Source organism: Mustela erminea, chromosome 7, assembly GCF_009829155.1.
Source record: "Mustela erminea isolate mMusErm1 chromosome 7, mMusErm1.Pri, whole genome shotgun sequence".
Taxonomy (NCBI): domain Eukaryota; kingdom Metazoa; phylum Chordata; class Mammalia; order Carnivora; family Mustelidae; genus Mustela; species Mustela erminea.
In genome coordinates this window covers 26040970-26068918 of record NC_045620.1, presented here as the reverse complement: position 1 = coordinate 26068918, position 27949 = coordinate 26040970, and the positions used below count along the sequence as shown (strand labels likewise).

The 27949-nt window shown below is 53.0% G+C and overlaps 1 protein-coding gene across 1 annotated transcript; it reads left to right on the top strand.

The window, feature by feature from the left end:
- The first annotated feature begins 190 nt into the window (after nt 1-190).
- Nucleotides 191-27949, top strand: XKR7 (XK related 7). The gene is made up of 3 exons (XM_032351034.1): nt 191-783; nt 20572-20774; nt 22040-27949. The coding sequence occupies exons 1-3, from the start codon at nt 197-199 to the stop codon at nt 22993-22995; spliced, it is 1746 nt and encodes a 581-aa protein (XP_032206925.1). The 5' UTR covers nt 191-196; the 3' UTR covers nt 22996-27949.

Here is a 27949-nt window from a genome sequence, read left to right as displayed (position 1 = left end):
CGGCCGCAGCCCTGGCGGGGTGGGGGAGGGACGGGGGCAGCGCCGAGGGGAATGAATAATTGAAGTAGAGGGGAGGAAGAAGAAGAGGAGAGGAGGAAGAGGAGGAGGCGGGAGCCTCCCGCACAGGGTCCTCCCCACTCCGCACCCCACCCCCTCCGCCGCCCGGAAGTCGCTCCCCGCCTCCTGCTCCGCCAACATGGCCGCGAAGTCGGATGGAGCGGCGGCCGCGGCCGGCCCGGGGCCGGAGGGGGCGGCCGGAGGAGCCCGGAGTGGTGCGGGCGGGCGCGGGGAGGCGGCGGCAGTGGCGGCCGGGAGCCCTGTAGTGACCGGGGCGGGGGGCTCGGGGCCGCGCTACGAGCTGCGGGACTGCTGCTGGGTGCTGTGCGCGCTGCTCGTGTTCTTCTCCGACGGCGCCACGGACCTGTGGCTGGCGGCCTCCTACTACCTGCAGGGTCAGCGCACCTACTTCGGCCTCACGTTGTTATTCGTGCTCCTGCCCTCGCTGGTTGTGCAGCTGCTCAGCTTCCGCTGGTTCGTCTACGATTACTCGGAACCCACGGGCGCCCCGGGACCCGCCGTCAGCACCAAGGACAGCGGGGCCGGCGGGCCCTCCATCAGCACCAAGGACAGCGCCGCCGCCTTCCGGACCAAAGAAGGCAGCCCCCAGCTGGGTCCTGGGCCCGCGCCCTCCTCGGCCAGCGCCTACCGCCGCCGCTGCTGCCGCCTCTGCGTCTGGCTGCTGCAGACCCTCGTCCACCTCCTGCAGCTCGGCCAGGTCTGGAGGTAGGAGAAGCGCAGGTGGAGGGAGCTGAGCTTGAGAAGTGGGGGTGGCGAGGGTCTACCTGTCGCCCCAACCCTACTCTGACCTCTCCAGGCCCCCTTTGCGTCCTGACCTCTGCCCCGCCCCACCCTATTGCAGCTCTGATTTCTTCTCTGCCAGCTTCTCTCTGACCTCTGCCCTCAAACTCTGACCAACCCCAGTGCCATCCTCTCTGATCTGGCCATTGAGGGAGGAAGGAATGGGACAAGAAGAGAGAAAGTGATCCTCAGGGGTGTGAATGAGAAGGGCTGAAGGGAATGTGTGAAGCTTGGAACAGGGCCTCAGGGCTCCCTCCAGCCCACTCCTCTGCCTGAGTGCCAAGCCTCAGCTTAGGAAAGAACTCAGAAGTCCTTCCTTGCTCGCAAAGGGTTCTCAGTTTGGAATTGCAGTCCACTCCAGCCTCCCGGGAGAAACAGAATTTGAGGCAGCTAAATGAATATCCCGCCCAAACTTTTTGGACTTCTGGTTAAGGGTGTGCCAGACCCTGCTGAGAAGCAGTCTGGCTTCTTCTGTTTCCTAGGAGTCCCCCACTCTCTCCCCTACCCCAACAGGGCCAAAGGGATTTGGGATCTTCAATCTGAGATTAGATGGCCACTAGCTGTCCTTTAATCCCAGGGCAGTAAAACAAAACTGAGGGCTTTGTACAAACAGCCCACTTCCAGTCTGTCTGCTGAGCTGAGCTAATTGTAGACGGGGGAGGCGGGGGCCGGTGGGGGGATTCTGAACCTGGGGTTCCCCTTGAATCAAAATTGCTCTGGTAACTTAGGCTCTACTGTGCACTGAGAGAATGAACTTGCCCACTATGTGATCTTAGATAAACCTCCCTCCAAGCCTTAGTTTCCTCACCTGTGAAACAAGGGAGAATCCCTCCTTGTCTCATGTCACTGGTCTACCATCACCTTTTCTTACTTGTTGGGATGATCAGGTGAGAGGAGGTCTATGCGAACCTTGCAGACTATAATGTATTTTAGGAATGTAATAGATTATCATGATCACAGATGTGGGGAAAGCACAGAAAAAGTCAAAGTCACTATAGAGATGTAAAGTGTGATTACTGCTGTTGTTATATTTATTCTGCTACTTGTTAACACATTCTGTCTGCCTAACTCAGAAGATTCAGTACTGGGCTGAGGGTTGGAAACAGGACTCCCAGGGTTTGTCCCAGCTGCTCACTTGCTGTGTCACCCTTGTTGTGTTGCTGAGTTTCTCTGTGCCTTGGTTTCCCCATCCATGGCTTGCTAAGATGATGTGTATATTCCATTTGGCTTGCCCTGGGGGAATACGGAGGTGGAGCTCTATCCACACAAGGTGGTGTTATTATTATTAGCTTGACACATAAAAATATTCATGTCTACATCCAGGAACTAATCTGCATTTATCATTCTGTGCCCGAGTGGACAGATGGTGATAGATATTTTTAGATTCTGAAATGGTAACTTCCTATTCTTGGCAGCCAAACTTCATCCCCCTTTCCCTTTAGCCTAAAGTGGGCCAGCTGCCCCTCAACTCACTGGCTACCTCAAACCCCCTCCTCCCCTTGTTCAGAATCTACTTACAAGAAACAAATACTTCTTTCTTGAAGATAAACTGAGTTTCCCTTAAACAGGGCAAAAAATGACCATGGGGGTAGGGGTGAAGGTCTCAAGAGAGTGGCTGAAGATAGCTGAGGGTCCCTCAAGCTCCAAGGCTTCTCAGATACAAGAGCTATTTCTACTCTCTCCCATTTGTAAAGTGAGGGGGTTGGGATGAGATGATTTTGCAGGGATGACAAACTAATGATCCTGGGGTTGAATATGGCTTATAGAAGTGTCTTGTTTGGCTTGTATAATATTTCAAAAATCCAGAGTTCTAGCTTCTCTTGGGGAAAAAAAAAAAGGAATCTAGGAGTATCAGGCCTGTAGCAATTTAGACAGGGGATATTTGCTTCAGTTTGTCCAGTTTCATTCCCTTTGATCACCTCTGGACCATTTCACTTAGGCATTAGGAGTATGAGAGCCTTAACTTATAGTTCCGTAACAATTATTTTATTAGGCACTCACTTTGTGTCAAGCCTGTTAGTTGATTTTTTTTTTTTTACTCGTTTCATCTCCTGTGTCCCTCCTAATAGTCCTGGGATGTGGTTGTGTTGTCATTCCTACGTAACAGCTGAGGGAATGGAGGCTCAGAAAGGGGGCATCCTTGCCCAAGGTCACACAGCTAAGGAGTAGAAGAGCTGGGACTCAGGACTCTCTGTCTTCAAAGCCCAAGTTCCATTTATCCACTCTGCAGTTCTGCCACTAAAGTGTTCCCCAAGCTCAAAGAATTATGAGTCTGAGAGCCCAAGATTCCAGGAGATAGAAGCCAGAGCTTCTGCTGCACTGAGATAAGAATGTGAAAGGAGGGGGAGGGATTTGAACATTGTGGGCGAGGATGGGGAGAAAGTGTATTGTGGGGATCATGCTGGACTGGGAGCGAGGATCAGGAAGCCCGTGGCTCCACCGAGGTTTATAACTAGCTTGCCAGGTGACCTTGGGTAAGACTCTTCCCATCTCTGGGCCTCAATTTCCCTGTATGTAAAATGAGACTATCAGATCTGATGACCTTAGGAGCCTTCTCTTTCTGGAATTCTGACACTGGGACTGGTAATCAGAGCTAAAGCCTCTGGACCCCTGTCTCCAAAGCTCTATATTCTAAAATGGCTGAGGGTCTGGCTAATGGAGGAAAACCCAGACGAGATAGAGGGAAGCCACTGGGGCTGGCATTCCTAGAAATTAAGCAATGTTGGCATATGTTTGCTTACCACGTGAAATATTCCCACAATGAACATGTTCACTGTTTGGCAGGCCTTGGTGCAGATGTTCTGAGTGGTAGAACCTAGAGTAATGAGGGAAGAGAGGTATGTCTGAGCCCTACAGGATCCAGCCTGGGAGACTGGTCAGTCCACCTTCTGATCCCACACCCTCAATTCTGAATAAAATACTTTGAATTATAAAAATTGCTTGCAGCTCCTGAAGCTTATACAATGCTGAATCAAAAGTCTGTGTACTTTGAGGAGGCAGGTAACACAGACCTGTGACGGCACATGGGTTCAACTGATTAGGCTGGATTCTGTCCCCAAACAACCCTGTGGAATGGGCATTATTATTATTTTAAACACAAAATGGGGCCCTGAGGAGGCAGAGGAAGGGAAGGAATTCATGGATCCTGTATGCCCAACAGACCCTTTATGAGGTGCTCCAGACCCTAGCTCTCATCTTACCCTGAAACCTCCCCTCTGGTGGCAATTGATATACCCCATCAGACAAGAAAATGAGGCTCAGAGAAGTCAAGTAACTTGTCCAAGCTGAGGAAGTAGGGGGGAGGGGAGGTGCCAACCCAGCTTTCTCCAACTCCCAAGGCCAAGTCCTATCTCTGTCACCCCCACACTGGCTGCATGGGAGGATCCCTGAGCCATGGACTCACACAAAGATGACTCCCTGAGAAAATCAACCACAGATCCTTCAGTGGGACATGAAGCTGGCAGTGAGCTGGACAGCAACCTGTGTTTTCATCCCTCCCTGGCTCCCCAGCCCTAACCCTCGGAGTTGTTAAGCCACTCAGGGTTGTTAAGCCAATTAAAGTCCTAACCCTGTCTTCTCTGACCCTGTGGGCAGTAGAGCAGTAAACCATGAATCCTGCTTTCCCTAATCTTGAACTCACTGGGCCCAAGCTTTGCCCAGATAAGCATAGTTTGCTAAACCAATTAGTGGGAGATGATCTGGCATAGGATTCCTCTGAGGCTGTCAGGATCTGCGGACCCAAAATGCGGAGGGAGGGATGGAGGGAGGCAGGCAGGCCGGACTTTAGAGGGAAGGCCTTACCTCTAAACACTCCCTCTATGCCCACCACCGCTCCCTCCCTCTGCCTGCTCACACACCTGCACTCAAGAGAAGTTCTGAAATGAATTAGTGACCAACTGGGTGTGAAAGTCAGCTTCTGGGCCTTCTCTCTGGAAAGCTATATTATTGGCTTAATGGTTAAGAGTCCAGATTCTGGATTCAAATGTCCTCACTCACTTCCTGTATGTGATGGTGACAAGCTATATAATTTCCCAGTGCCGAATTGCCCCTTTATCATCTAGGGCCCATCATAGTACCATTTTCTGGGTTGTTTCTAGTTTCATCTGATAATGCGTGCTGAGGATTTAGAGAAGGGCTGGTCCCATTGTTAAGTATTCAGGACCCTTGGAGGTGAGTAGTGACATCACTACACCCTTTCATTGCTGCGGAAGATTTGCTCATTTCGCACATGACCAAGGAGGGGGGCAGGAGGGCAAGAGGGCCTCAAAGGTACCTGTTCATTTAATCTGTAGTCATTCATTCCACACGTATATGGGGCACCTACTGTATACCAGGCACTGTTCTACATGCTGGGAATAAGACAAAGTCTGCTCTTGTGGCCATCAATACTCTAATGGGGGAACCAATAAACAAGTAAAATCAAATATGATATATATTATAAACATAATACAAAATCTGATGGGTCAACTGATAAGTGCTATGGAAGAAATGAAACAGCTCAGGGGGCTACAGCGTCCCAGGGAGGAGGCTGTGGCTCTTTGAGGGAAGGTGGTCCAGGCAGGCCCCTGCCAGGAGGTGGCATAGGGACAGAGGACTGAATGAGGTGAGGGTGAGCTGGGTGGAGGCCTAGGGAAGGATGCCCAAGGCAGAGGGAAAGAGAAGAGCAAGGAGAAGGCCCGAGTGGCTGAAGCAGAGGGTCCGGGACAGTGGAGGGGATGATGGTGGAGAGGCTGGCGGGAGCTGGGTCGTGCAGGGCGCCATAGGCCATGGGAAGACGAGGCCTTTCACTCGAATGAAGTGGGAGCCCCAGAGAATTTGAGCAGGGAAGGAAGCAGGTCTTGACTTGTGTTTTACAATGTGCACCCTGATTGTCAGAAAACAGAGTGGTGGGAGGCCAGGATAAGTCTGGAGACCTGGCAGGAGGCTGCTCTGTGATCCGGGTGAGGGAAGATGGGAGCTGGACCAGGGTAGTAACTGGGGCGGGGGTGGGAGGTGGGGGTTGGGTCTGTTTCAGGCACAGCGGACAAGGTGCCTGTCCCTCTTAGTATCTGTCCCTCTTTTGTCATTTTCCCCACTGGGGCCAGAATATTAATGATTAAGAACTCACACTCTGCAATCCACCACATACATCCTGTGTCTGCCACTTCCTGTGATGGGGACAAATGGCATAACTTGTCTGTGCCTTGGTTTTCTCATCTGCAAAATGGACATTCTAATAATGGTACCTTTCCCTGTGGCTTGAGGGGGGAGTTAAATTAAATAATGTACACCTAGTGCTTAGCACAGCACCTGGAACACAGGAAGTGTGCAAATCTCTTCAGTCTTTACTTTTTAAATTTTGTTTTGTTTTGTTTTTTACTATTTGTATTATTCTCTATTAAACTGGTCAGGGGTTGGATTTCACAGTGGTTTTCAGACTCTTTCACGGCCTTCACACCATCATTTCAACCTGAAATCTGAGTCTCTCTTTTCTGATATTTGGGTTACCTCTCTAGGATTTTGTTTTGACTACCACAGCTGAAACATTTTACAAGCTCCCAACCCCCTGCCCCCGCTCCCCCACCTCCCAACTCAAGGATTATCCACAAGGTTCCTCCCTGTTCTGACTTTGCAGGGTTTTTCCAGGCCAGCCTTGCCACCCACCTCTTGGGATACTCCTCTCCAGGAGGTGCTCCCCCGCCCCCCATCCCCTTCTATCTGCCCATCCGGCTGCAACAGGCCATTAGAGCTGCTCCTAACAGACACAGCGGCGGCAGTTGGGCCCAGCGTCCCCTGTTTGATCTATAAAGACCACACAGGAGAAGCCCTGTGGGGAGGATGGAGGGCTGCCAGGAAATGGCTTTGAACCCAGGCAGCTGGGGCGAAGGTCCCTAGGGAGAGAAGGAGGATGGGTTGGGATCTACTCTGGCCTCTCCATTCACTACCCTGCCTTTGTTAGGGTCTTGAAATTCCTCCCCTGGGAAATCCTATCAGCCTCCAGTTCCCCCCACCCCACCCCACCCCATCCCGCCTCCACCTGCAGCCGGAAGGATATTTCAAATGCTCAGCTCGGACATTGCCATTACTCCAGAGCCAGAGGGCCAGCCCAGGGTCCCCTCTGCCCCTCGAGCAGGTCCGGATGCTTTAGCTTGGCGTCAGAGCCCTTTGCCTCTTGGCCTTTTGTCTCCTCACTGCTCTGACCCCCTAAAAAGCAAGCCACACAGTTTTTCCCTTCATGCCTCTGAGCAGCTGCCCGTGGTCCTTCTAGCAACACCCTGTCCCATTCTCCTCCCGGTGAAATTCTGCGCATCCTTCAAAGTCAAGCTCAGAAACCTTCCCTGAACAAACCCATCCTGCCCTCAACCCTCAGACCCCACCTCCCACTCCCTCAATCAGGCAAGTTGTTGTTGTTTAAGCTTTTATTTATTTATTTATTTATTTGAGAGAATGAGACAGAGCAGAGAGAGAGCATAAACAGTGCGGAGGGGCAGAGGGAGAAGCCGACTCTCCACTGAGCGGGGATGCAGAGCTCAATGCAGGACCCCAGGATCATTACCTAAGCCGAAGGCAGACACTTAACCAACTGAGCCACCCCGGTGCCCCAAGTTGTTGCTTTCAATCTAAAGTGGAAATTGTTTGTTATGTCTGTTTGTTAAGGAACTGTAGGCTCTTGTTGAAACCTCAGGTGGCCCAGAAAAGGTCCTAAGACTCCTCTCCCCTCAAAATCTTGGTGGGGGGGGGGGTGCACAGAGGTGGGGTTATGGGAGATTTCCACTTACTAATTAGATGTTTCTTGTGTTGCTTAAAGATTTCCTTCGGTTTATAATTAATTAAGAAATACATGTATACACTCACCTGCTTTTAGAAAGCCAGATATTACTGAAAATTTTAGTTACCTTTCTAGAAACTTCAATGAGATCATTCCTCTTCACCACAATTCTGTCAAGTAGGGGGTGTGGCGACAAAGAACGAGGGCTGTGGAGCTCAAACTCTGGCTCTGCCACGTGGGAGCTGTATGACCTTGGGCAAGTCACTTAACCCCTCGCGGTTTCCTCATCTGTGAGGTGGGATGATAACATCCCATGGCTAGACGGGTAGCCATAATGAAAGCTTATTGATAAATGTAAGGAGCCTGCTTTGCCCAGGACTCAGCATAAGTGTTCCATTAGTGTGAGCTAGACTTACTGGCCCATACTACAGTTGTGGAAATACGGTACAAAGAGCTAACAGCTTCCCAGTTTGTAAGTAGCAAAGCCTGGGCTTAAAGGGATGCTGTTAGGCTCCCAAACCCACATGTGTGACCACCATGCGACCCTGCCCTCCGCTAGTTAAGAGTATTCTTATAACACAATCAACCATGTATTGCTTTGGAGAGGGGAAAAAAAAATCAGAAAGATATTTTTAAATTTTGATTTGATTATAAAGTACCCATTGTTAACATGCTGGGTTCTTCCTCTCAGACTTTGCCCTCTGGGCACAATTACTCATTCCTCTCCAGTCCCACAGTCCCCATCAGATTCTGTTGTGATCACCTGCCCACCTAGCTGGTTTTCCTACCAGATGACAAGCCTCTGGGAAGGTGAGGCTTTGTCCTTTCTTTTCCCTGGTCCCCATGGTGATTGGCCCAGAGCAGAGCCTCTGTTGCTGTCGGGGACCCTGCACTTGGCCAGCTTCGGCGAGGTCCCTAGTAATTATTAGAACGTGAGTCTGTTGAAGCAGGCTTTGTGTCCACGGCTGATGTGAGGGTGCTAAGGCAGTGTGGGACCCCAGCGTAGTTATGGGCACTGCTGGGGTCTTCCAGGCCTCCATCTGCAGCCTTCCACAGTGGCAGTGGACAAATGCAGGCTAAAGGCAGCAAAGTTATATTTGTATAAGATGTGGTCGGAACAGTCCTGAGGCTAGGTTCCCAGGAGGATGCTGGTGTGGTGAATGGCTGGCTCAGGATGGATCCAGTAGGTGCTCATTAAATGTTCTTGTAAACTGAATGGAATGTTTGAAATCAGAATCTTGAACAAGACACTTCCTGGGATTCAGTGGCACCATCTGCCAAGTCCAATCAGGGGCTCGAGAACACTGGGTGAGTTCCCTAGGGCTCAGATGTGAGGGCAGGGTAGCTGAGAGCTTGGGGTGCTGGTGGGCTCATGGCTCCACGATTTCCTCATTGTGTGACCCCGGGCAAGTTGCCTCAGCAGCCAGAGCGCTACTCTCATCTGTGAAATGGGGATGGTGAGAGTCCCCGCCTCTTAAAGTTCTTGTAAACATGTCTTGGGATCACATAAATGCACGGGACTTTCATATATCTATGTTCAGGAAATATTTACTGTTATCAATTATTATTATTGGACCAAGTAGCAGCCCACCTCACTTACTTAGTCAAAATAGGGGGAGGAAGAGGGGCGTCAGGGGTCTGAACGTTCTCTAACCCTCATCCACAGACAGCCTTTCAAGGAAGGACACTTTTTTCCTGTGGCTCCAGAGATAGTGTGAAGACAGATGATAACCCAGTGTCCAAGAGAGGCAGAATCTGGATAGGAACAAGACATCCAGACAATCAGGCTGTCCAGGAACAGAGGGGGCTGTTCCCAAAGCCGTGAACTCCTCGGGGCCATCCGCGTGCAGACAGGAGCAGCTGACTTTGGCGGGGAAGTGACAGCAGGGCCTACTGCCCTCCGTTTGGAGGGTAAACTAGATGATCTGCAAAGCCCCTTACAGTTTTAAGACTCTGTGGATCGAACTTGGGGCCTTTACGAGGCTTAGCTGTCACACCACTGGTTACAAATCAGTGGCCTGTGGGCCTGCGGGCAAATCCAGACCAAGGATTTGTTCGTGTGTCCCTACTGCTTAATGAAACCTTTCATTGTGGAAAAAATTTAAATATACAGAAGTAGAGAGAACAGGATAATGATGCCCCCCGTGCTACGGCCCTGCTTCAGCAATTAACTCCTGGCCAACCTTGCGTTATCTAGGCCAGTGGCATCCAATAGAACTTTCTGCCATGATGGAAATGCCCTATGCCTGCACTGCTCAATACAGCAGCCACTAGCCATGCATAACTATTGAGCATTTGAAGGGTGCCTAGTGGACTGAGAAGCTGAATTTTAAATTGTATTTAATTTTGATTAATTTAAACTTAAATAGCCATATGTGGCTAGAGTAGGACACTTAGATGTTGGACCCTATAGGTCTGGATCCTACCCCAATTTTTCCCTTCCATGTTATTCTGAAACAAATCTCAGACATCATGCCACTGCATCTGTAAATATTTCAGTACATTTCTAAAAAGTTAGACTTTTGGGTGCCTGGGTGGCTCAGTCAGTTGGGCGTCTACCTTTGGCTCAGGTCATGATTCCAGAGTCCTAGGATGGAGCTCCGCTTTGGGTTCCCTGCTGGTAAGGAGTCTCCTTCTCCCTCTGCCCTTCCCCCTGCTCATGCCCTCTCCCCCCCCACCTCAAATATATAAATAAAATCTTTTTTAAAAAAATGAAAAGATAGACTTTTATAAAAAGTATAACTAAAATATGTAATACCATTATCACACCTTAAAAAAAGATTAATAATTTCTTAAAAATTCATATGGTAGGGGTGCCTGGGTGGCTCAGTCAGTTAAGCATCCAACTCTTGATTTCAGCTCATGTCATGATCTCAGAATTGTGAGTTCAAGCCCCAAATCAGGCTCTTTGCTGGGCATGGAAGCAGCTTGGGATTCTCTCTTTCTGTCTCCCTCCCTCTCTTCCCCTTCCCCATCGCCTCTCCCTCTCTTAAAAAAATAATAAAAATAAATAAAAATTCATACGGTGTTTTTAAAAATCAGTTGCCAACATTTCCAAATTGGAATTTTTTTTTTAGCACAAATATTCTCATATCCATCTATTCCTAAAAAATTGAAATTCCATCTACTGGGCTCACATTCTCCCAGGGCAGGAATCAGCTAGAGCAGCTCTGCTTTCTAGACAAGACACCCAGCTCTCTTTTCCCAGAGTACCCCCATAATAACAGCTTGGCCTCTCTACCTTCTAGGGGCTCTCGGGCCAGGGACAGATAGAAGTGGTACTTTTTGCCTTCCTGGGTCTCCAACTACTTTCAGATGCCACCAAGAGACTGGACCCAGCCCTCTTCCCCCACTGGCTCATGCCTGGCCACACAGAGACAACTCTGCCCAGGGATATGAGAAAAAGAGACAAGTAGGAGGGTTTGGAGCAACGAGCCCTGGGCGAGAGTATGGGGGACTGGACTTTAGTCTCTGCTCTGCATCCATTTCACAGGTAGGGAAAGTGAGACCCAGAGAGAGGCAGAGATCTGGCTGTATTCATACAGTGAAGGGCAAAAGAGGTGAGAACCTGGTCCCAAAGGCTTTGCTGGAGGGGGACTGCCTGCTTCCCTGCTGACTGAAAAGAAGAGCTGATGGCAGTGGGTAGGAGAGGAGAGGGTCTCAGCTTTTCAGCCAGAGCCTAAAATTAGTGGCAGGGAAATGTTTGGCCTTAGCCCAGCAAAAAAAGAGGTGCCGTGACTTCGTAGAGGGCTGCTAAGGAGGAGGGAAACAGCCCGGCTCTCAGCGCTGCACGAAATAGGAGCCAAACGTGTAAAATCACATTCTTTTCTGACATTTATGACTCATTTGGCTGCCAACCCCAGGAAGGTCCCATTTTGCATCCTTACAGGAGCGCTCAGCATTGAGGGATCGACAGATGGGAAGGGAGCCTCCAGGCCATTCCCTACAAGAGCTTTCTGGGCCCCATTGCAAGGAAGGGGAGGGGGTCCAGTTTGTCCCAGAGGACTCACAGACTGCATCTGGGTCCTCAGGGCCTGACTCAGCTTGATTTGCACCTGGTGGTGAAATGCGGGAGACACCATTCCTGATTTGAGATGCAGCTCTGATGCTTCTGGCTGTTGACCTTGGGCGAGTCACGTCTCCAAGTGCCTGCTGCTTGCTTCTGGAGTCCATGTCCTTCTGTGGGGGGCCATACTCAACTCTCAGCTGTAAATCGTCTCCCACCTTCCTCCCTTGCCTCTCCCCCGCTCTGCTGCCCACAGAATGCTCCCTCTAAAAGACAGAGGTACGAGCTAGCTGTACCATTGTTCCCTTGTTTAAAACCTCTCCGTGGCTCCCCATTACTCTTACGATAAAGGCCAAATGCTTCACCATGTTCCCCTTCCCCCCTCACTTTCTCACCCCCTTCTCCAAGCTACAGCCCTTCCGACCATGTACGGCTTCCTGGCCACTCAGGACCTTTGCCCATGTTGTTCCTCCACCAGAAATTCCCTTTCCTCCCTCCTTCAGCCAGTTAACTCCTGTGCCTGCTTCCGATGGCAGCTCAGTACCCACCTGCTGCCTAAGCTTTCCCTGACGGCCACGCCCCCTGCAAGCAGGACCAGGCCCCGTCTTCCTCAGTGCTGGAGCCCAGAGTCCTGTTTGGAGCATGTCTGGAAGCCAGGAGTGTTTGTCCCCGTTCACACGCTGATTTAAACAATGTCCAGCTCTCCTACTTGGGTCACACCAGGTGGGCTGGGTCTGTCTTGCGCACTGTCGTGTCCACCAGCATTTTAGCACAGGTCTTGGCATACGGTAGGTTTTTAAAAGTGCTGGGTGAATCGATGTCCAATAACCCTCCTCTTTTCGGTCCAGAAAATGGGGATCGTGCCCACAAAACCTCCCAGGGCTTCAGGGAGGATTTTAGCCAAGTACATTCAGAAGGCCTTCCAAAGAGTGGCAGTTGTTTTCAGGGGAAGGACAAAGACCCCCAAAAAAGACCCTTCCCTAGGACTCCCCGCAAAGGGACTTCTCTGACCCTTTGCCTCCTGGGGACAGATTCAATGAGCACCTGGGAAAGCCAGCCTGGGAGCAGATCTCAGGTCTACCAGGAACTAAACCGGAAACTACAAGGCCTCCTCTTCCTGCTGGGTTCTCTGAGTCTCCCAGCCTCTTGAACCTCCCACTTGTCGAGCGCCCACCACTGGGCTGGAAATTTTATGCATACCACTATTTTCTGATTTCATACCTACCCCATAAAGTGGGCACTGAGCTGAGGGGTTCAGGGTGGGAAGCAGCTTGCTCAAGACTACACAGACAGTAAATGATGCTCCGGAATCTGAACACAGGTCTCCCCTGGGCTTGGGTCCTTTCCCTCTGCCCTTGACTGCCTTTCCTTGGGGAGCTTCCAAAGCAGAGTTTATAAAGTACATTCACACATTCACTCATTCAAGAAACAAATAAATATTGAACATTAACTCGATGCCAGGCCCTGGGGGCATAGCAGAAAACAGGACAACCAGGGTCCCCGCACCATCGGAGAGACAGATGACAAATACGGAAGAGAGAAATTAGGCCATTTCGGGGGGTCATATGTGTTAATTAAGAAAAGAAAACAGGATGACAGGACGGAAAGCGGCCAGAGGGGCAGGTAAAAGTGCTTCGTGGTGGTGGGGGGGGGGGATCTAGGAAGGCCTCCCTGAGGAGGTGACACGGAGGTGAGATGAAAAGAATGAGAATTCAAGTCCCTTCTAGGCAGAGGCCCAGAGGCCAGAATGGGCCTGGGGCATTCAGAAAAGAGCTGGGGACTCATTAGAGGGGAAAGATGGAGGGAGTTGAGGTCCTAGAGGTGGACAAACCAGGATCTCAAGGTCACAGTGTACCGTAAGGCGTGGCGTGGCCTGATCTAGGATTTTACAGGATCCCTCAGGCAGCTGTGTTAAGACTAAGCTCCAGGAGGGCAAGGAAGGAAGGAGACCAGCGAGGAGGGAGGCCGCCCTGGCTCAGAGTTCAGTGGCCGGCCCCAGAGTGATGCCCCCTGGTGGAGGGAAGTACTTGGGTTCAATACATTTGCCATCACCAGAAGTGGACAGGTGGGGTGAGGGGTCTTATGGAAATCCCTTTCCCTAGGCAAGAATCCTGTTACTAGGGCTCATTTTGCAGAGGGGGACTGAGGCCCCCAGAGGACAGGGACTTTTGCAGAAAGTCCAGTGAAGGATTGAGCCTGGGTCCCCTGACTCCAGTGACTACGGTCACCTCTCCTCCTGTTTTCTCTGAACCCGTGCCATTCCAGGCAAAGCTTTCAGGTCCATCCCTGCCCAGCATCGATCTTCCCTGGCAGCCATGCCGCCCACATTCCGGGGAACCGAGCCACCTTCTCCGAGGCAAGGGCCCATGGAGAACCAAGTCTGAGTCCTAGGTCTGACGCTAATTTGCTGTGGGGCTTTATACAACTTCCACTCTCTTTCTGGCTCTGTTTCTTCATCTGTAAAGTGAGGATGGTAATAGTGCCCCACCTCAAAGATTGGCTGGGAGGAACGGACAATCTGTATGACAAGGCTTAACGTACAGCTGGTGCTCAGTAAATGTGAGCTATTATCATTATTATTCACACCTGCACACTGTCCCCCTACAGACCCGCAGAACAGTAAGGGGCTCAGCTCACGTGGGGTCTCTGCTCCTTCCTACCAGCCCTGCCAGCTCTGTGCCGCCTGCTCACTTTCCAGAGTCTGCAGGCCTGGCCCGGGTGGGAGACAGGAGAGCTTGCCGTGCAGGGAGGTGGTTCCTGGATGGAGCCCTAGTGGGGGAGCCGCTGGAAGCTGCTGTGTTTTTGGCCCAGAGCCATGAGGGGGAGTGGAAAGGGGCGAGAACACACACTCAGAGACGCCGAGACCGACAGATGGAGGAGCTGAGGATGTGAGAGACGCAGACAGACAGAAAGAGCCCCAGAGTTGGGAGAGGAGGAGCAGGCAGGGGCGGATGGCAGGAGAGCTGGCAGTCATGCCGAGCCACGAGATGAGCAACAGACCACCAGACAGACCAAGCAGCCGAGAGACTGAAAGATAGACGCACCAATAGGCATGCCCAGAATTCTAGAGACAGACAGACAGACGAAAAACCAGGCCCAGTATCCAAAGGGACAGATAAGCTATCCTGACATCCAATGGACAGACAGACTGATGTTCCCAGCCTCGAAGAGCAGACAGACAGGCTGACCCAGGACCCTAGGGTCAGTCTGACTAGTATTTGAGTAACAACATGACCTCTAGCACAGGGGACAGACAGGTGGACTGACTCAGGGTCTCGGGGCAAGACTGACAGATTGACAGATAAACAGAAAAATAAACAGGCTAACCCCTCATTGAAGGGCTGATTGGAGTGGCAGACAGAGAGAGTGGCCCAGACCCAGGATGTGAGGCCAGACAAAAGGACAGGTCCAAGCTGGCCGTCTGCATGGAGACGGAGGCCGAGACCAGAAATCCTGCCTGGTACTGGAGACTCCAGCTGACATAAGAACCAAAACCAGGAGAGAGCAGGGCGACCCAGACACTGGGCCCAGAAGCTTCCTGGCTTCTCGGGGACATGAAAGCCCTTCTTCCTTCCTTCTACCCATTAGAAAGGAGCCTGTCCCCGCACCCCCCAACCCCATCACTGGCCCAGGTCTGGGGGACGATGGGAGGTTCCTGGGTCACAGAGATAACCAGACCCAGGAAGCAGGGAATGAGCTCCGTCTGTTTCTTGACCCTGCTGCCTGCTCTCAGAGGCAACGGGGTCCAGAAGAGATGGCTTTACGGAATCCTGAATAAGATTTCACACACTGTCTGCTGCCTTCTCTTCTCCCTAGAGCTGTGTGTTTTTTTGCCCCCAACCCCACCTTGAACAGGACACACTTATCTGCTCTTCCAATTTCCTCCAGGACATGCTTCTCTGAGCACATGATAGGCAGTCCGCAAATTAGACACAAAATAGACCCCTGAGCGCCTGTTCCCACACGGTAAATCTGTCTGTTAAGTCTGGTTCACACTGGCCTCGGGCAGTTGAAGTCAGTGCTGTGGGGGGCCCAACCAGGTGAAGAAATACCAAGGAAGCCTTCCTGGAGGAGGAAGGACAGAAATGAGTCAGTGAGGACAGGAGTTGCCCAGCAGGAGTCCTGGCAGTAAGCAAACTCTGCAAGGTCAGGAGAAAGACACAGGCAAACACTCTCTCTTTATTCATTCAACAAATATTTATTGAATGCCTACTACACATACGGATGCTGGGGAGACAGGAGTGACCAAGGCCACCCGAGTCCCTACACTCGTAGAACTGGAGTGATAAAAGAGAAAATCAGTGTGTACATCAATAAGATTGTTTGATAGCATATGTTATGAAGAAGATCAGACGGGGCAATAAGACAGATGAGAGGGGTTTGGTGAGGGCTGGGGGACCCCATGGGATGGGTGACCTGGGGGATCGCTCTGAGACAGTGGCATGGGAGCCAGTAAGGAGCTAGCTGCAGGAGGATGTTGGGGGAAGGGCGTTCCAAGCAGAGCAAGTAGCAAGTGCAAAGGTCCTGAGTCAGGAACATCAGACTGGGTTCGAGGAACCTCCAGGGCAGCTGGAATGCCAGCAACAAAAGAAGCAGTGGCTTGAGATGGGAAAACAAGCAGGGCTGGATGGCTTAGGGCCTGCAAGCAAGGGAAACCCTTGAACTTTATTTCAAGTGTGACGGAAGGTTTTGAGAAGGGGAATGACGCGATCGGACTGGTTTTTCAGGGTACCCCACCTGTTGCCACATGGGGAATGGACTACAGGGGGGCAGGAGTGGATATAGGGAACCCACCGAGAAGGCAAAAGATGATGGTCTGAACCAGGGTGGAGAGAATGGATGGACTGTTAGAAACGAGACGCACCTGCCCCCCTCCCCAGGTGGGATTCCTTTCTCTGAAATGAGGTATCCTTCTCTGTGGGTGGTATTCATCCCATCTGTGGTGAAAACCAACTTCTTCCAACTTCCCTTCAACTAGAGTGGAATAGGGTGGGCTTCCTGGAGGAGGTTTCAAGGGAAGCTGCTTGGTGATCAGGAGCCAGAGTCTTCTGCCTACCATGTGCTCCCTCTCCCTATGCGCACACCCTTTTTAGAGTACAAATTATTTTCGAACCCATCACCTCAATTCAATGCTCACAACAGAGAGGAAAATGAGGCTCAGAGAGGCAAAGAGACCACCTGAGGCCACACAGCATCCAGGTCAGGGCTGGGAAGCAAATCCACAAGCCCAGCGTCTTACCATCTTGCCTTTCACCCCAGGGGCTGTGATACAGGCAGGATGGTGAGTGCCGGCCCCTTCTTAAAGAAGGTAAAACTGAGGCACAGGGAACTAGGTTACATGTCCTGGGCAGGGCTGTTTTAAAACCTTTGTGGGCCCCACATCTATCAGGCATATTAAAATGCAGCCACATCAAACACCAAATGTAAATTATATATAACCAGATAAAAGCCAAATTGCGTCGGCCGGCTGATATCATGTTCTGTTTTGCAGACATTTAATTAAACATTTATTAATTTTGATTCTGCAGTTTTTCCCTGTGTTTTAGAGCCAATTTTTTTCCCAGGCCTCCAACAGTTTCCTAGGCCCGTGAAAACCTTGCAGGCCCTTGGCAACGAGCGTTTAGTGCCGGCTGGAAGGAACAGTCACGGTTTTGGGTCCTGTTGCCAAAAGAGGCAGAGTGAGGTTGAACACAGGTCCTCTCATCCCCAGATTGTGCCGTGGTCTTTCCACACTGCCCAATGCCACGTTTTTTGGATTCAGAGGCCTCCTTTCTTCCCCTCCCCTTCCCTACTCAGCCCACAGCAGCCTTGGGCTGGGTGAGCCCTTTGTCTGCGGTTATCTGGGGCGAGGGGCCCTGGGAGCCAGCCGAGGAGGGGGCAGGAGTGGGCGGGGAGGTGGGCAGGCAGCCTGTCAAGTGGTGATGGATGCTGGCCGGGCCAGGGCCTCCCTCATGCTGACCCAGGCCAGGAAACAGATGGTCCTCCAGCCTGAGAGAAACTTCCAGGGTGTCGCCCTCCCCCCAACTCCCCAGGCCCCTTCACGTTGGACCAGCTGGTCTCTCCTTTCTGTTCAAAGCCAGAGCCACAGGAATGGAGAAGGGAATAGGTCTGGGGAAGAAGGAGGCTGGAAAAGGTAGTCTGTGTTCTGGGCTCCCCCGAAGCCCTACAGGGCGTCCTGGTCTCTCTCGTAGCCCACCCCCCCCCCACCCCTTGGCCATCTCCTCCTCTGCTCTCTGCCCCTCCTCGGTGCCCTGCCTTAGCTCAGCCTGTCAGCTCAGGCCTGGACCGAACTCCAGCCTCTCCTGGCTTTCCTCCAAGCCAGCCTCCAGAGCGAGCTTTCTAAGCCAGCAAGCTGATCACATCCCCCTGACTGTGGGATAGAATTCAGATTTAAAATAAAAGATGAACTCTTCAGTCCATAATTTGATGCCCTTCACAATTCCAGTCTTCCTATGGCCTTTCCTGTGAAAAAGCCACCCCTCCAGGCCCTGCAAACCACTGGCCATTACCCTAAAAGGCGGTGCCCTCTCATAGGAGGAGAGGCCGTGCCTCTCTGCCTTGGCCTTGGCTGGTTCTTCCGCCTGGAATGTCCTTCTCCCTCCTTCCTGCCTTCTAATCCTACCCATGATTTAAAGCTGAGATCAAATGTTTCTTCCTCCGGGCAGTCTTCCCTGATCTCCCTGCTCCAGCTAAAGCTACCCATCTCTTCGCTGGGTTCCATAACATCTTAGAGCATCTATTTCAGGTCTTACCTTGTCTCTGTCCCACGGGACTCTGAGATACTTAAGGGCACAGGGCCTGGCATATAACAAGCGATCAAAATATATTTGATACATGAATCTCTGCTTCAGGGATCCTTATTGGGGGGGGGGATTCAGGGGCCTTAAGAATGGAAAGTACAGGGAAACAAATTTCTGTGCATCAGAAGAAACACAATCCAGGTTTGGAGGTGCTCAGAAGCTCCAAGAGGTGGGGACTCCCCATCCTGGGGAGCACACAAGCAGAAGGTGTAAACACACGGGGCTGGGACTTGCCGAAGGAATTCTAGCATTGGATGGGAGAGTTAGACCAAGGGGTCTTTGCTTTTGTTGATTCTGCTTCTGAGGGAACAGGCTTCTTCCCCTTCCCAGCTGCTAGTCCCACACTGTGTCATGTTGAAGGTGTTTCTACACCATTGATTCGTGCCGAGAAGACCCAGGGATGGGGAGGAGGGCACTGAATAGGATGTTTCTAGCCATATTTTGGGGAAGAGAGTTTGAGTCCCAGAATGGTAGCTCTAAAAGGATCTCCAGAGTCATCAGGCCCATCTTTCTTGTTGGCAGATAGAGAAACTGAGGCCCAGGGAGGGCTATGCCATTCCTATGATTGGGATACTCCTCCTGGGAAACTGGGTATCAGGTGATCCCAAATTCCAGGGACTACCCTGATGCCTCTCTTGGGGCTGGCAACACACAGTTGAATATAGTGGGCCCCCAGGTTCCCAAACAACATCTTAAAAATGCCAGCACTTCTCATCTTGTAGTAGACCCCCAAACACCTGGTTCTCGGATCTCAGATTCAAGTAACAGGATCACTGAACCTGTGTTGGGATTTTCCTCCCTGATTTCTGGGGAGATAACTTCTGGAGGAGTGCTCTCTAGTTTCAGCAAAGGATGTGCCTGCCCCGTGAATCAGAGAACTCAGGGTTTGTGGGGTCAGGATCTGTGGCTGCAACAGCCCAGGGCAGAGCTGCTGGGCAAAGAAGGAGGACACGGAGGAGTCCTGGGTGGCAGCCCCTTCTTATCCTACACGGGCACTGCACTTTCCAGGTGCAAAGCATTTTCAAATCCATTTCATCCTTACAGTCACTTTGAGAGGTTTCACTAAGGTTCGGAGAGGGTCTGGCTCAAGGTCACACAGTAAATTAGAAGCAAAGTTGGCACTTGAACTCAGGACTTCAGAATCCCTTCCATACCCCCTACTGGGTGACCAGCATTCCATTCAATGAAGACAAACTTGCAATCATGCCTGCGTTCACTCTTTGAGCCAACACTGACTGAGCACCCATGGTGTGCTAAGAACTGAGGGTACAGCTGTTAGCAAGCTGCCCTGTCATCCTCAAAAAGTTCAGAGTCTGGGGGAGATGGATGAAGAAGTAGGCAGTCACAGCCCACTGTGGGTTAGAGAGAGCCTGTGTTGAGAGGTCCCTACCCCAGGTAGAAAGCGGTCAGCAGAGGTTTCCTGGAAAAAGTGACTTTAAAAGCTGGAGTCTTGGAAGAAAAGCAGGAGTTACTGGGAATGGGCCGTAGTGGGGCTGGAGGACAGGGCAGGGGGTTCCAGAGCGGTAAGAGAGAACATTGGGAGCCAAGGTCTGTGACCTGTGCAGAGCAGCTGGAGCCATAAAGTTTGTTGAGAGAAATTGGCTCAAGAGGGAGCAGCAAAGTCTCACCTGCCAGGGGACCTATGAGCAGCTTCCCTGTGCCCTATGGAGAACTGGGCACTTAGAGGTGGGGTTGGGGAACAGGCCAGGAAGCTGGGGGTTGAATGCCTGGGTTTGAATCCTGGTTCCACTGCTTCCTAGTTGGGTGACCTTGGACAGGTGGCATACCTCTCTGGGTCTCAGGTTTTCTCGTCTGTAAAGTGAGGACAATAGCGGGTCTAGTGGAACCTCAGTGCACTGTCAGGTGTCAGGAATCCTGCGATAATGATGATAAGAATGCTGAATTAAGGGCTTACTTTGTGCCGGTGCTTTAAGCTAATGAGCCCATTCGGAGTTCCTTCGACGACAGTCCCGGAGGCGATCGTTCCGATCTGCCCATTTTACAGCCGAGGACACCTGCTCTGCTGGGCGCAGTGAGCGACGCCACCCTGCGCACCTGTCCCCCCTCCCCCCGGCGCTCGCCTGCGGGCCGGGGGTGGCTTGAGAGCCGCAAGGGGGACGTGAGCGCACGGAGGCCTGAGCACGGCGTCCCTCCCGCAGGTACCTGCGCGCTATGTACCTGGGGCTGCAGAGCCGCTGGCGCGGGGAGCGGCTGCGGCGCCACTTCTACTGGCGGATGCTGTTCGAGAGCGCAGACGTGAGCATGCTACGCCTGCTGGAGACCTTCCTGCGCAGCGCGCCGCAGCTCGTGCTGCAGCTCAGCCTCCTGGTGCACCGCGGCGGCGAGCCGGACCTGCTGCCCGGTGAGCTCCGCCCTCGCGCCCGCCCTCGCCCCAGGGCTCGCTCCTCCAACGCAGTCCGCTGCAGGGGCACCCGCCCACTCTTCCTACCACCCCCACTTCGGCCCACTTGCCGTCGGGGATTTGAAGGCGCCCCTCCTCCCGCTACTCTCATCACCCTCCAGGCCGCTGGAGACCCCCATGTCACCTCCGGGGGCCCAGTTACCCTCCATGTCCGGAGGGGCCTGGTCCCTCCACCTCCTTGTCTCCCTTTGGGACCGCTGGGTGCTCCCGCTCTCCCCCTCCTCCCTTCCCCTTTGCCAGAGCAGAGAAGACCCCATTTCTGCTAAGTCCAAAGAGGCCCTTGACCCCCATCACCACAACTCAGACCCTGCCCTTCATTCCCCAAACTGTCCTGATCCCAGATTGCATCCACCAGGGGCACCCCTGACTCACAGATCTGCTCAGTCACCCTCCATGACTGAGACTGTTTATCTACCCTCTCCTGGTCTTTACTTCCTGAGGACTCCTACCAGGCTTAGCCTGGGTCCCCGGCTCTCACCCCCAAACTTGGCCCTCCCCTAACTCTGACAGACCAGGCCAACCCATTCTGTGTCAGAAAAACCACACCCCCCGGGAGTCCTCCAAGCTCTTCCCACCCAGACACGGTCCATACCACCTTTGATGACCCAAAAGATTCTATCACCCCCTCTCAGGCCCTTCAGGACCCCTTGCCCAGGATACCGGGCTCCAGTCAAAACTTCCCACCGCAGATGTCTTCCCATGCCCTCAGCTGTGCTCAGCTTGGATACCCCTCTCCACTACCCAGCTTCACCCTGGTGGCCTGTAGCTACTAACTGTCCCCTCCTGGCTCCTCCATACCCTAATCATGACCCCCCAACTCTTCACCTTCTTTCTTGCTCCCAGAATCCTGGACCCTAATTTTCCACCCTCTCACCGAGACCCCTGAAACCCGACATCCCTGTTCTAGAGACCTGGCCCTGACCCTTATGAAGACCAAAGTCACCCACCTTCCTTCTTCCTTTATGCTCCTCCTCCTGCAGAAGTCCCCAGCCCCATTCACACTCCCTGCTCCCATCACTGCTCTGGAAGACTGCCCCCCCAGATCCTCCCCACAGCCCTGATTTATAGACCCTTCCCTCACAGCTCCTCAGAACCCAGCTCCTGACCCAGAACCCTCCCCCTTTCCCCAGACCCCCCCCCCACCCTGCCCCTAACCCAGACCCACCCCTAACCCAGCCCACCCCACCCTCACCCTGTCTCTGCAGCCCTGTCCACCTCTGCCTCACTCGTGTCCCTGGCCTGGACGCTGGCCTCCTACCAGAAGGTGCTGCGGGACTCCCGGGATGACAAGCGGCCGCTCTCCTACAAGGGCGCTGTGGCCCAGGTGCTGTGGCACCTGTTCACCATCGCAGCCCGCAGCCTGGCCTTCGCACTCTTCGCCAGCGTCTACAAGCTCTACTTCGGCATCTTCATCGTGGCCCACTGGTGCGTCATGACCTTCTGGGTCATCCAGGGCGAGACGGACTTCTGCATGTCCAAGTGGGAAGAGATCATCTACAACATGGTGGTGGGCATCATCTACATCTTCTGCTGGTTCAATGTCAAGGAGGGCCGCAGCCGCCGCCGCATGACCCTCTACTATTGCATTGTGCTGCTGGAGAATGCCGCACTCACGGGCTTCTGGTACTCCAGCCGCAACTTCTCCACTGACTTCCACTCGCTCATCCTAGTCTGCGTGGTGGCCTCCAGCTTCGCACTGGGCATCTTCTTCATGTGTGTGTACTACTGCCTCCTGCACCCCAATGGGCCCATGCTGGGTCCCCAGATGCCTGGCTGCATCTGCCCGGAGACCCCAGGACCCTGTGGCCCCCCACCTGACGCTGTCACAAGTCCCCCAAGGTCCCTGCCGAGGACTACAGGTGCCGAGAGGGATGGGGTCTCCGTGGGGGGCGAGCGTGCGGGAACCCCCACGCCACCTGTCTTCCAGGTGCGGCCTGGCTTGCCTCCCACCCCAGTGGCTCGTCCTTTGCGGACAGAAGGGCCTGTCATTCGGATTGACCTGCCCCGGAAGAAGTACCCTGCCTGGGATGCTCATTTTATTGACCGCCGGCTCCGGAAGACCATTCTGGCACTGGAGTACTCCTCTCCTGCCACGCCTCGGTTACAGTACCGGAGCGTGGGGACCTCCCAGGAGCTGCTGGAGTATGAGACCACGGTGTAGGCCACAGTGTCCTCTACCAAGAGGGACAGGCTTGGCTGACCCCACATCAACCACAGTGTTGAGCCCGGAATGTCGGGGCCACCCAGCTAAAGGGGTGCAGATCCATTGGTCCAAGGGTAGAGTGGCCCACCCCTGGGTACTTTCAGGGGAGGGGACAGCCTTGTGGAGGCCTCAGCCCTAGGCCCTGTTTTCAGCCCTGTGGCCCATTTCCTAAACTCCCCTGATCTAGGGCCCAGGGCACCAACTGGTGCTACAGTCCTCAATAGCTGCCCCACTTTCATGAAGGCCTCCATACCACATCTGGTGCCAGGGACACCCCACACTCTCCCCTGCCTGGAGTCACCCACATGTCGCTCCCAGTGGACCTGCCAGAGACAGGGAACTGCCTGGGGCCCATGACCTAGACGCTGTGCTCCTCAGGGGGCGTGGGGGGTGGGCTGCTTTTCTGGGGAGAGGAGATCTCTGAGAAGGATGGAGGAGGCCGTGGAAGATGTAAGGGAGGTGGGGGCATCTGGTGGACCAGGTTGGTACAGTTCCTGCGAGCTCCGAGGGCCGGATCCTGGGCAGGAAGGGAATGAAAGGTGGGAGTTGGGGCGGGTGGGGAGTTGGGGTGGGAGCGGACAGTGCTGTAGCTGGAGAGGAGGAAGAACCCTGAGGCAACTGAGGGGTCAAGGCCAACAGAGGCACAAAGGGATTAGCAGGTCTGGGGGAGGGGTACCCTCAATCCACCGCACAGAGAATGTTCCCAAAGTGAACTCCTCAGGAGACACCCTTTGTTGTGGGCTCTAATATGAATGAGGTTCCGGACACCTCAGGTGAAATGTTTCCAGGAGCCATCCTTTGTTCTAGATGAGAATCTAGAACATTCCTTCTAGATAAAGGTCTTGAATACAACAGATAAAATGTCTAGGAAGCCACTCTGGGCTCAATTATACATGAGGTTCTAGCACATTTGACAGAGAAACTGTTCCAGAGAGACATTCTTAACTTTGGATTAAGTTTTGGAACACTTGGCTGGTAAAATGTCCTAGGGAGTCCCTCTGATCTGGATTCTGTGATGAAGGTGAAGGCCCTGGAGCCCCACTATTCTGTTCTGGGAGGTTCTAGCTCCTGCCATGGGGGTGGGGAAGGGGGCTTTAGAGCCCCATGTAAGTGGAGTGGTCTAGAAATGGGTACTCCAGTTCTAGATTTCTCAGATATGCCCCATCCACCTTGGTCCACAGCTATCATCCCCAGAGGAAATTGTCATCCTAACCCTTGAGACATTTCAACTGCCAACTAGTTTCCAGCTGAAAAAAATTAACTCTGGGGACATGACATACATCTTGGCTCTCAGCCACTGTGCAGATGCAGCTCTCTGGGATAGCAGCTGGAAAACTGGCTTGTTTCGCCTCCGATCCGACAAATCCCTAGGACCAGTAGTCTATTCCCGAACATCGTGGAGTGCCCATGGGACCACTTACCCATGGCCCCTCCTATCTGGGACAGTGAGTCCTGGGTCTGGCGGCGGTGGGGAGGTTAGGAGGAGAGAAGCAGTTGCCTCTGTGGGGTGAGGGGACAGAGCCTGTAAAGAGAACTTGGAACCACCCACCATGTCCCTATTACCCCACTCATGCCAACCAAGTTGCATTCACTACAAGGACACAGCGGGTAGTATTAAGGACTGCTGCAGACCTCTGCTGGGGGTGAGGAGCCCCATGAGAATCCTAGACTATGCAAATTAGAGAGGCACTTTGCCCTTTCTGGTTCAGCCTCCCTTGGGTGACAGATAGGAACACTGAGGCCCAGCGTGGCTGCTAGTCTCATGGGTCCCAGAATCCTGTTGTCCCATCAGATAGTAATGGGTGATAGTGAATTAATTGAGAATACAAGGTGCCGGGCGACCCAATAGGCAGAGAGGCCAAGACTGCCCACATACACACACACACATACACACAAGGACACATCACACCCGTGACACAAGTAACCTCACCCCCTGCCACACAGGCGACTGCATAGACATTCATGTGGGCCCCGATGGTGCGTGTGTCCCTTCCGCCAACACACAAAGAATGCTTTTATTGCTTTCTTCCTTCTACTTCCCCAATCCCTAAGAAGCCTCAGAAACCAGGCCTAAGGGAATGGGTGGCGGAGAAGGTCCGGGGTGACCTAGACTTCCTCTGGTGAGTTCACCCAGCCACTTTGTCTTCTGTTCAAGTCTGTCTCCAGAGACTGAATTCCATGGCCCGTTAGGCGTTAAAGCCCTTCGAGATGTGACAACAGTGGGGAAGTGGACTGAGGTCTGGCTGACAGCTTCTCCCCTAAACTCGGTCCTGCTTGTGACAGCTCTACAAGAGAGCTCTGAGCAATCCGGCTAACAGAGGAGGAAACAGGCTCAGAGAAGTGACATGAGGGTCAGCCTGGGCAAATTTTACTCCCCAGCATCCTCAAATGGCCCATCTGGCTGCACCATTAGCCAGCATCCTAGAAGGAAAAGTTAGAAATACCCTCTCTGGGAGTTGGGAGTCCTCACAGCTCCAGAAGGCACCAGAGAACCAGGATATAGGAATGAGCCAGCAGTGCTAAAATGTGGTACAAGGTTCTCAGAGGAACCAGGGCCACATTTTTGACCTCCCTCCATCCCCACCTTCTGTATTTCTCTCCCACAAAACCCACCTTCAGGGCCTCTGTCCCTTCTGGGGACAACCGAGCCCTAGAAATGGCCACAGTCAAGGGCCCTCAGAGAGGCCACAGACACCTTCTCCTGCTTTTCACTCCCAGGAAAGAGCTTAGCCTCCAAGGACCACCACCCTCCCACCACCCCTATATGGCCAGGAGCGTCAGGACTCCATCCGTTCCTGTCCTTTTAGTCTGCTGGCCTGTCCCCCATTTCATCTGGTCCCTGTCAATCCTTTTGTTTCACTGGGCTAGAGGAGTCAGAGTGGAGAAGGGGCACCATCTCATTCATGGTTCTTTTTTTTTTTTTTTTTTTTCCTGTGACACAATCTACCTCAGCCAATCCCTCTCCTCCCTACCAGAATTGGACCCCTTGGGTCCCTGCCTCCTGCTCTCCCATTCTCTGTCCTGCACCCCAGCCTGGCTACTTAATCCTTCCCAGAATACCTACAGAGTCCTTGCAGTGAGAGAATATTCCAGACCCTTGAGGTCCCCTAAGCTACCTACCCTCCCCATCTATTATAGAGGAGAAACGGAGGCCCAGAGAGAGCCAGGGACTTGGCCAAGATCACAAAGAAAGTCAGTGGGAGAGTTACGCTGAGCAGTAGTTAGGTCCGTTTTAATTTTGCCAGGAAGAAAACAGGACACTGAGTACAAATTTGCCCTCGCTGTCTCTACCCGCAGGGGACATTTCCCCCATTTTCAGGGTGGACTTCTGTCTCCCAGTTTTCTTGAACTGATCCCCCAGCTTGTTGACTGTGCTCCCCAAACCTCTCCAGGCACCACACACCCCTCATCACACCTCCATGCACTGATAAACCATGTGCCTTGTAACTGTCACCCCGACTGGACAGCACAGACCTCCACCCCTCCCAGCAGGGGCTCCCCAACAAGGAAGGCTTTCTTGGTCCCCTCCTCTCATCTGTCCCATCCTGGTGACTCCCCCCAAATCTGCCTTACCCCCAGCCATCTCCCTGCCCCTCTGAGTCCCACAGAGGTGTGTCACCATAAGAGTCAGGGAAAGCAGAGGCCAGAGAGGGCGAGACCTGGTGAGGGCCAACGGGCTGGAAGTACTAGGGAAGATTTTACCTTGCAGCCCAAGGCCCTTCTCAGGGCTAAAGTCCCTCAGGGCCTGGAATTCACTTGGGCTTGGAGTTCACAGAAACCTTAGGTAGTGAGGAGGTTTTCCTAGACAGGGGTGTATGGGTTTCAAGTTCAAATGCCTTCAGGTAATGAAAATGAAGGAAGAACAAGCGATATGCCATAGGGTGAGGACTCTGGAAAACAGGGCAGTGCCTGCCCGTACCGATAGGACCTAAAACTGACATTTTTGAAGAACGCTGTGCTGGCCAAACTAATCTCAGATTTGGCCCACGGGCCACCAGTTTGAAATCTCTGGTTCAAAATATTGAGAAGTTTCTAGGAAACCGCGCAGAGTCTGATACCCCCTCTGGGGAACTCAAGGACAGAGACCCTGGCTCCCTCTGAGAATTTTTAAATTCCCCACCAACTGACCCCCTGAGAGCTGTCCGTCCTTTCCCCTTCCCCTGAGAAGTGGAAAGGGGAGGCAAAGCCCTTGTGGAAAGCCCTGGGCCTTCACAGGGTCCCTGCCTGGGGAAACATCATCTGATAAGGCCTAGAGGCCCCTCCATGCATGAAGGGAGCAATTTAGAAGCCGGGGTCTTCTCCAGAGTTGTGGCCCCCAGTCAGGAGGAACCTGCGGTGTGTGAAGGAGGAGTCCAGGGAGGGGATAAGGAAAGATGCCCCCATCACATGCTGGCCCCTGTCACCCTTTGGCACTTGTCTCCCTCCCACATAAGCTGGAGGTAGGGCCTGCAGGAGGAGGAACCACAAATTTCCATATTGGTATGCTTTTGAGGTCTCATTGAAAGGGACTGGATGAGTACCAAGCCACCAGGGCAGCAGCGGGCATGGTGACTGAGCCCCTTCTCCCTAACAAGACCCTGGGCCTGGGGTGGGGCCAAGGGACTATAACATGCCATTCTGGGTGGGGAGGGGCTAGGACATTCCTGGGTCAAGGGGAAGAAGAGCAGGAAATAGTTGAAGTGGGAAAGGAACACCCCTTTCAGGAATGGCCTGGTTCCTGGAGGCAGAAAACTCCCCAGTGGGGGGAAGGCTGGTCCTCTAACGCCTGGCCCCATCCACCCTTCCCTCATCATAGCAAGGTAGGCGCTGCCCTCTCCCCAGCAATCCTGGCCTTTTTTCTATGCACAATCATTGTTAAGGGCACCCGCAGGCCAGGCAGAAGCAGGGGAGGCCCTTGGAGCGTAGCCTGAGA

What these genes read in the sequence shown, in the direction of transcription:
- XKR7 (XM_032351034.1), top strand. Translation starts at nt 197, where the DNA reads ATGGCCGCGAAGTCGGATGGAGCGGCGGCCGCGGCCGGCCCGGGGCCG. An exon ending in CAGCTCGGCCAGGTCTGGAG is followed by an intron (nt 784 to 20,571) that starts GTAGGAGAAGCG and finishes TCCCTCCCGCAG; the next exon opens with GTACCTGCGCGCTATGTACC. An exon ending in CGAGCCGGACCTGCTGCCCG is followed by an intron (nt 20,775 to 22,039) that starts GTGAGCTCCGCC and finishes CTGTCTCTGCAG; the next exon opens with CCCTGTCCACCTCTGCCTCA.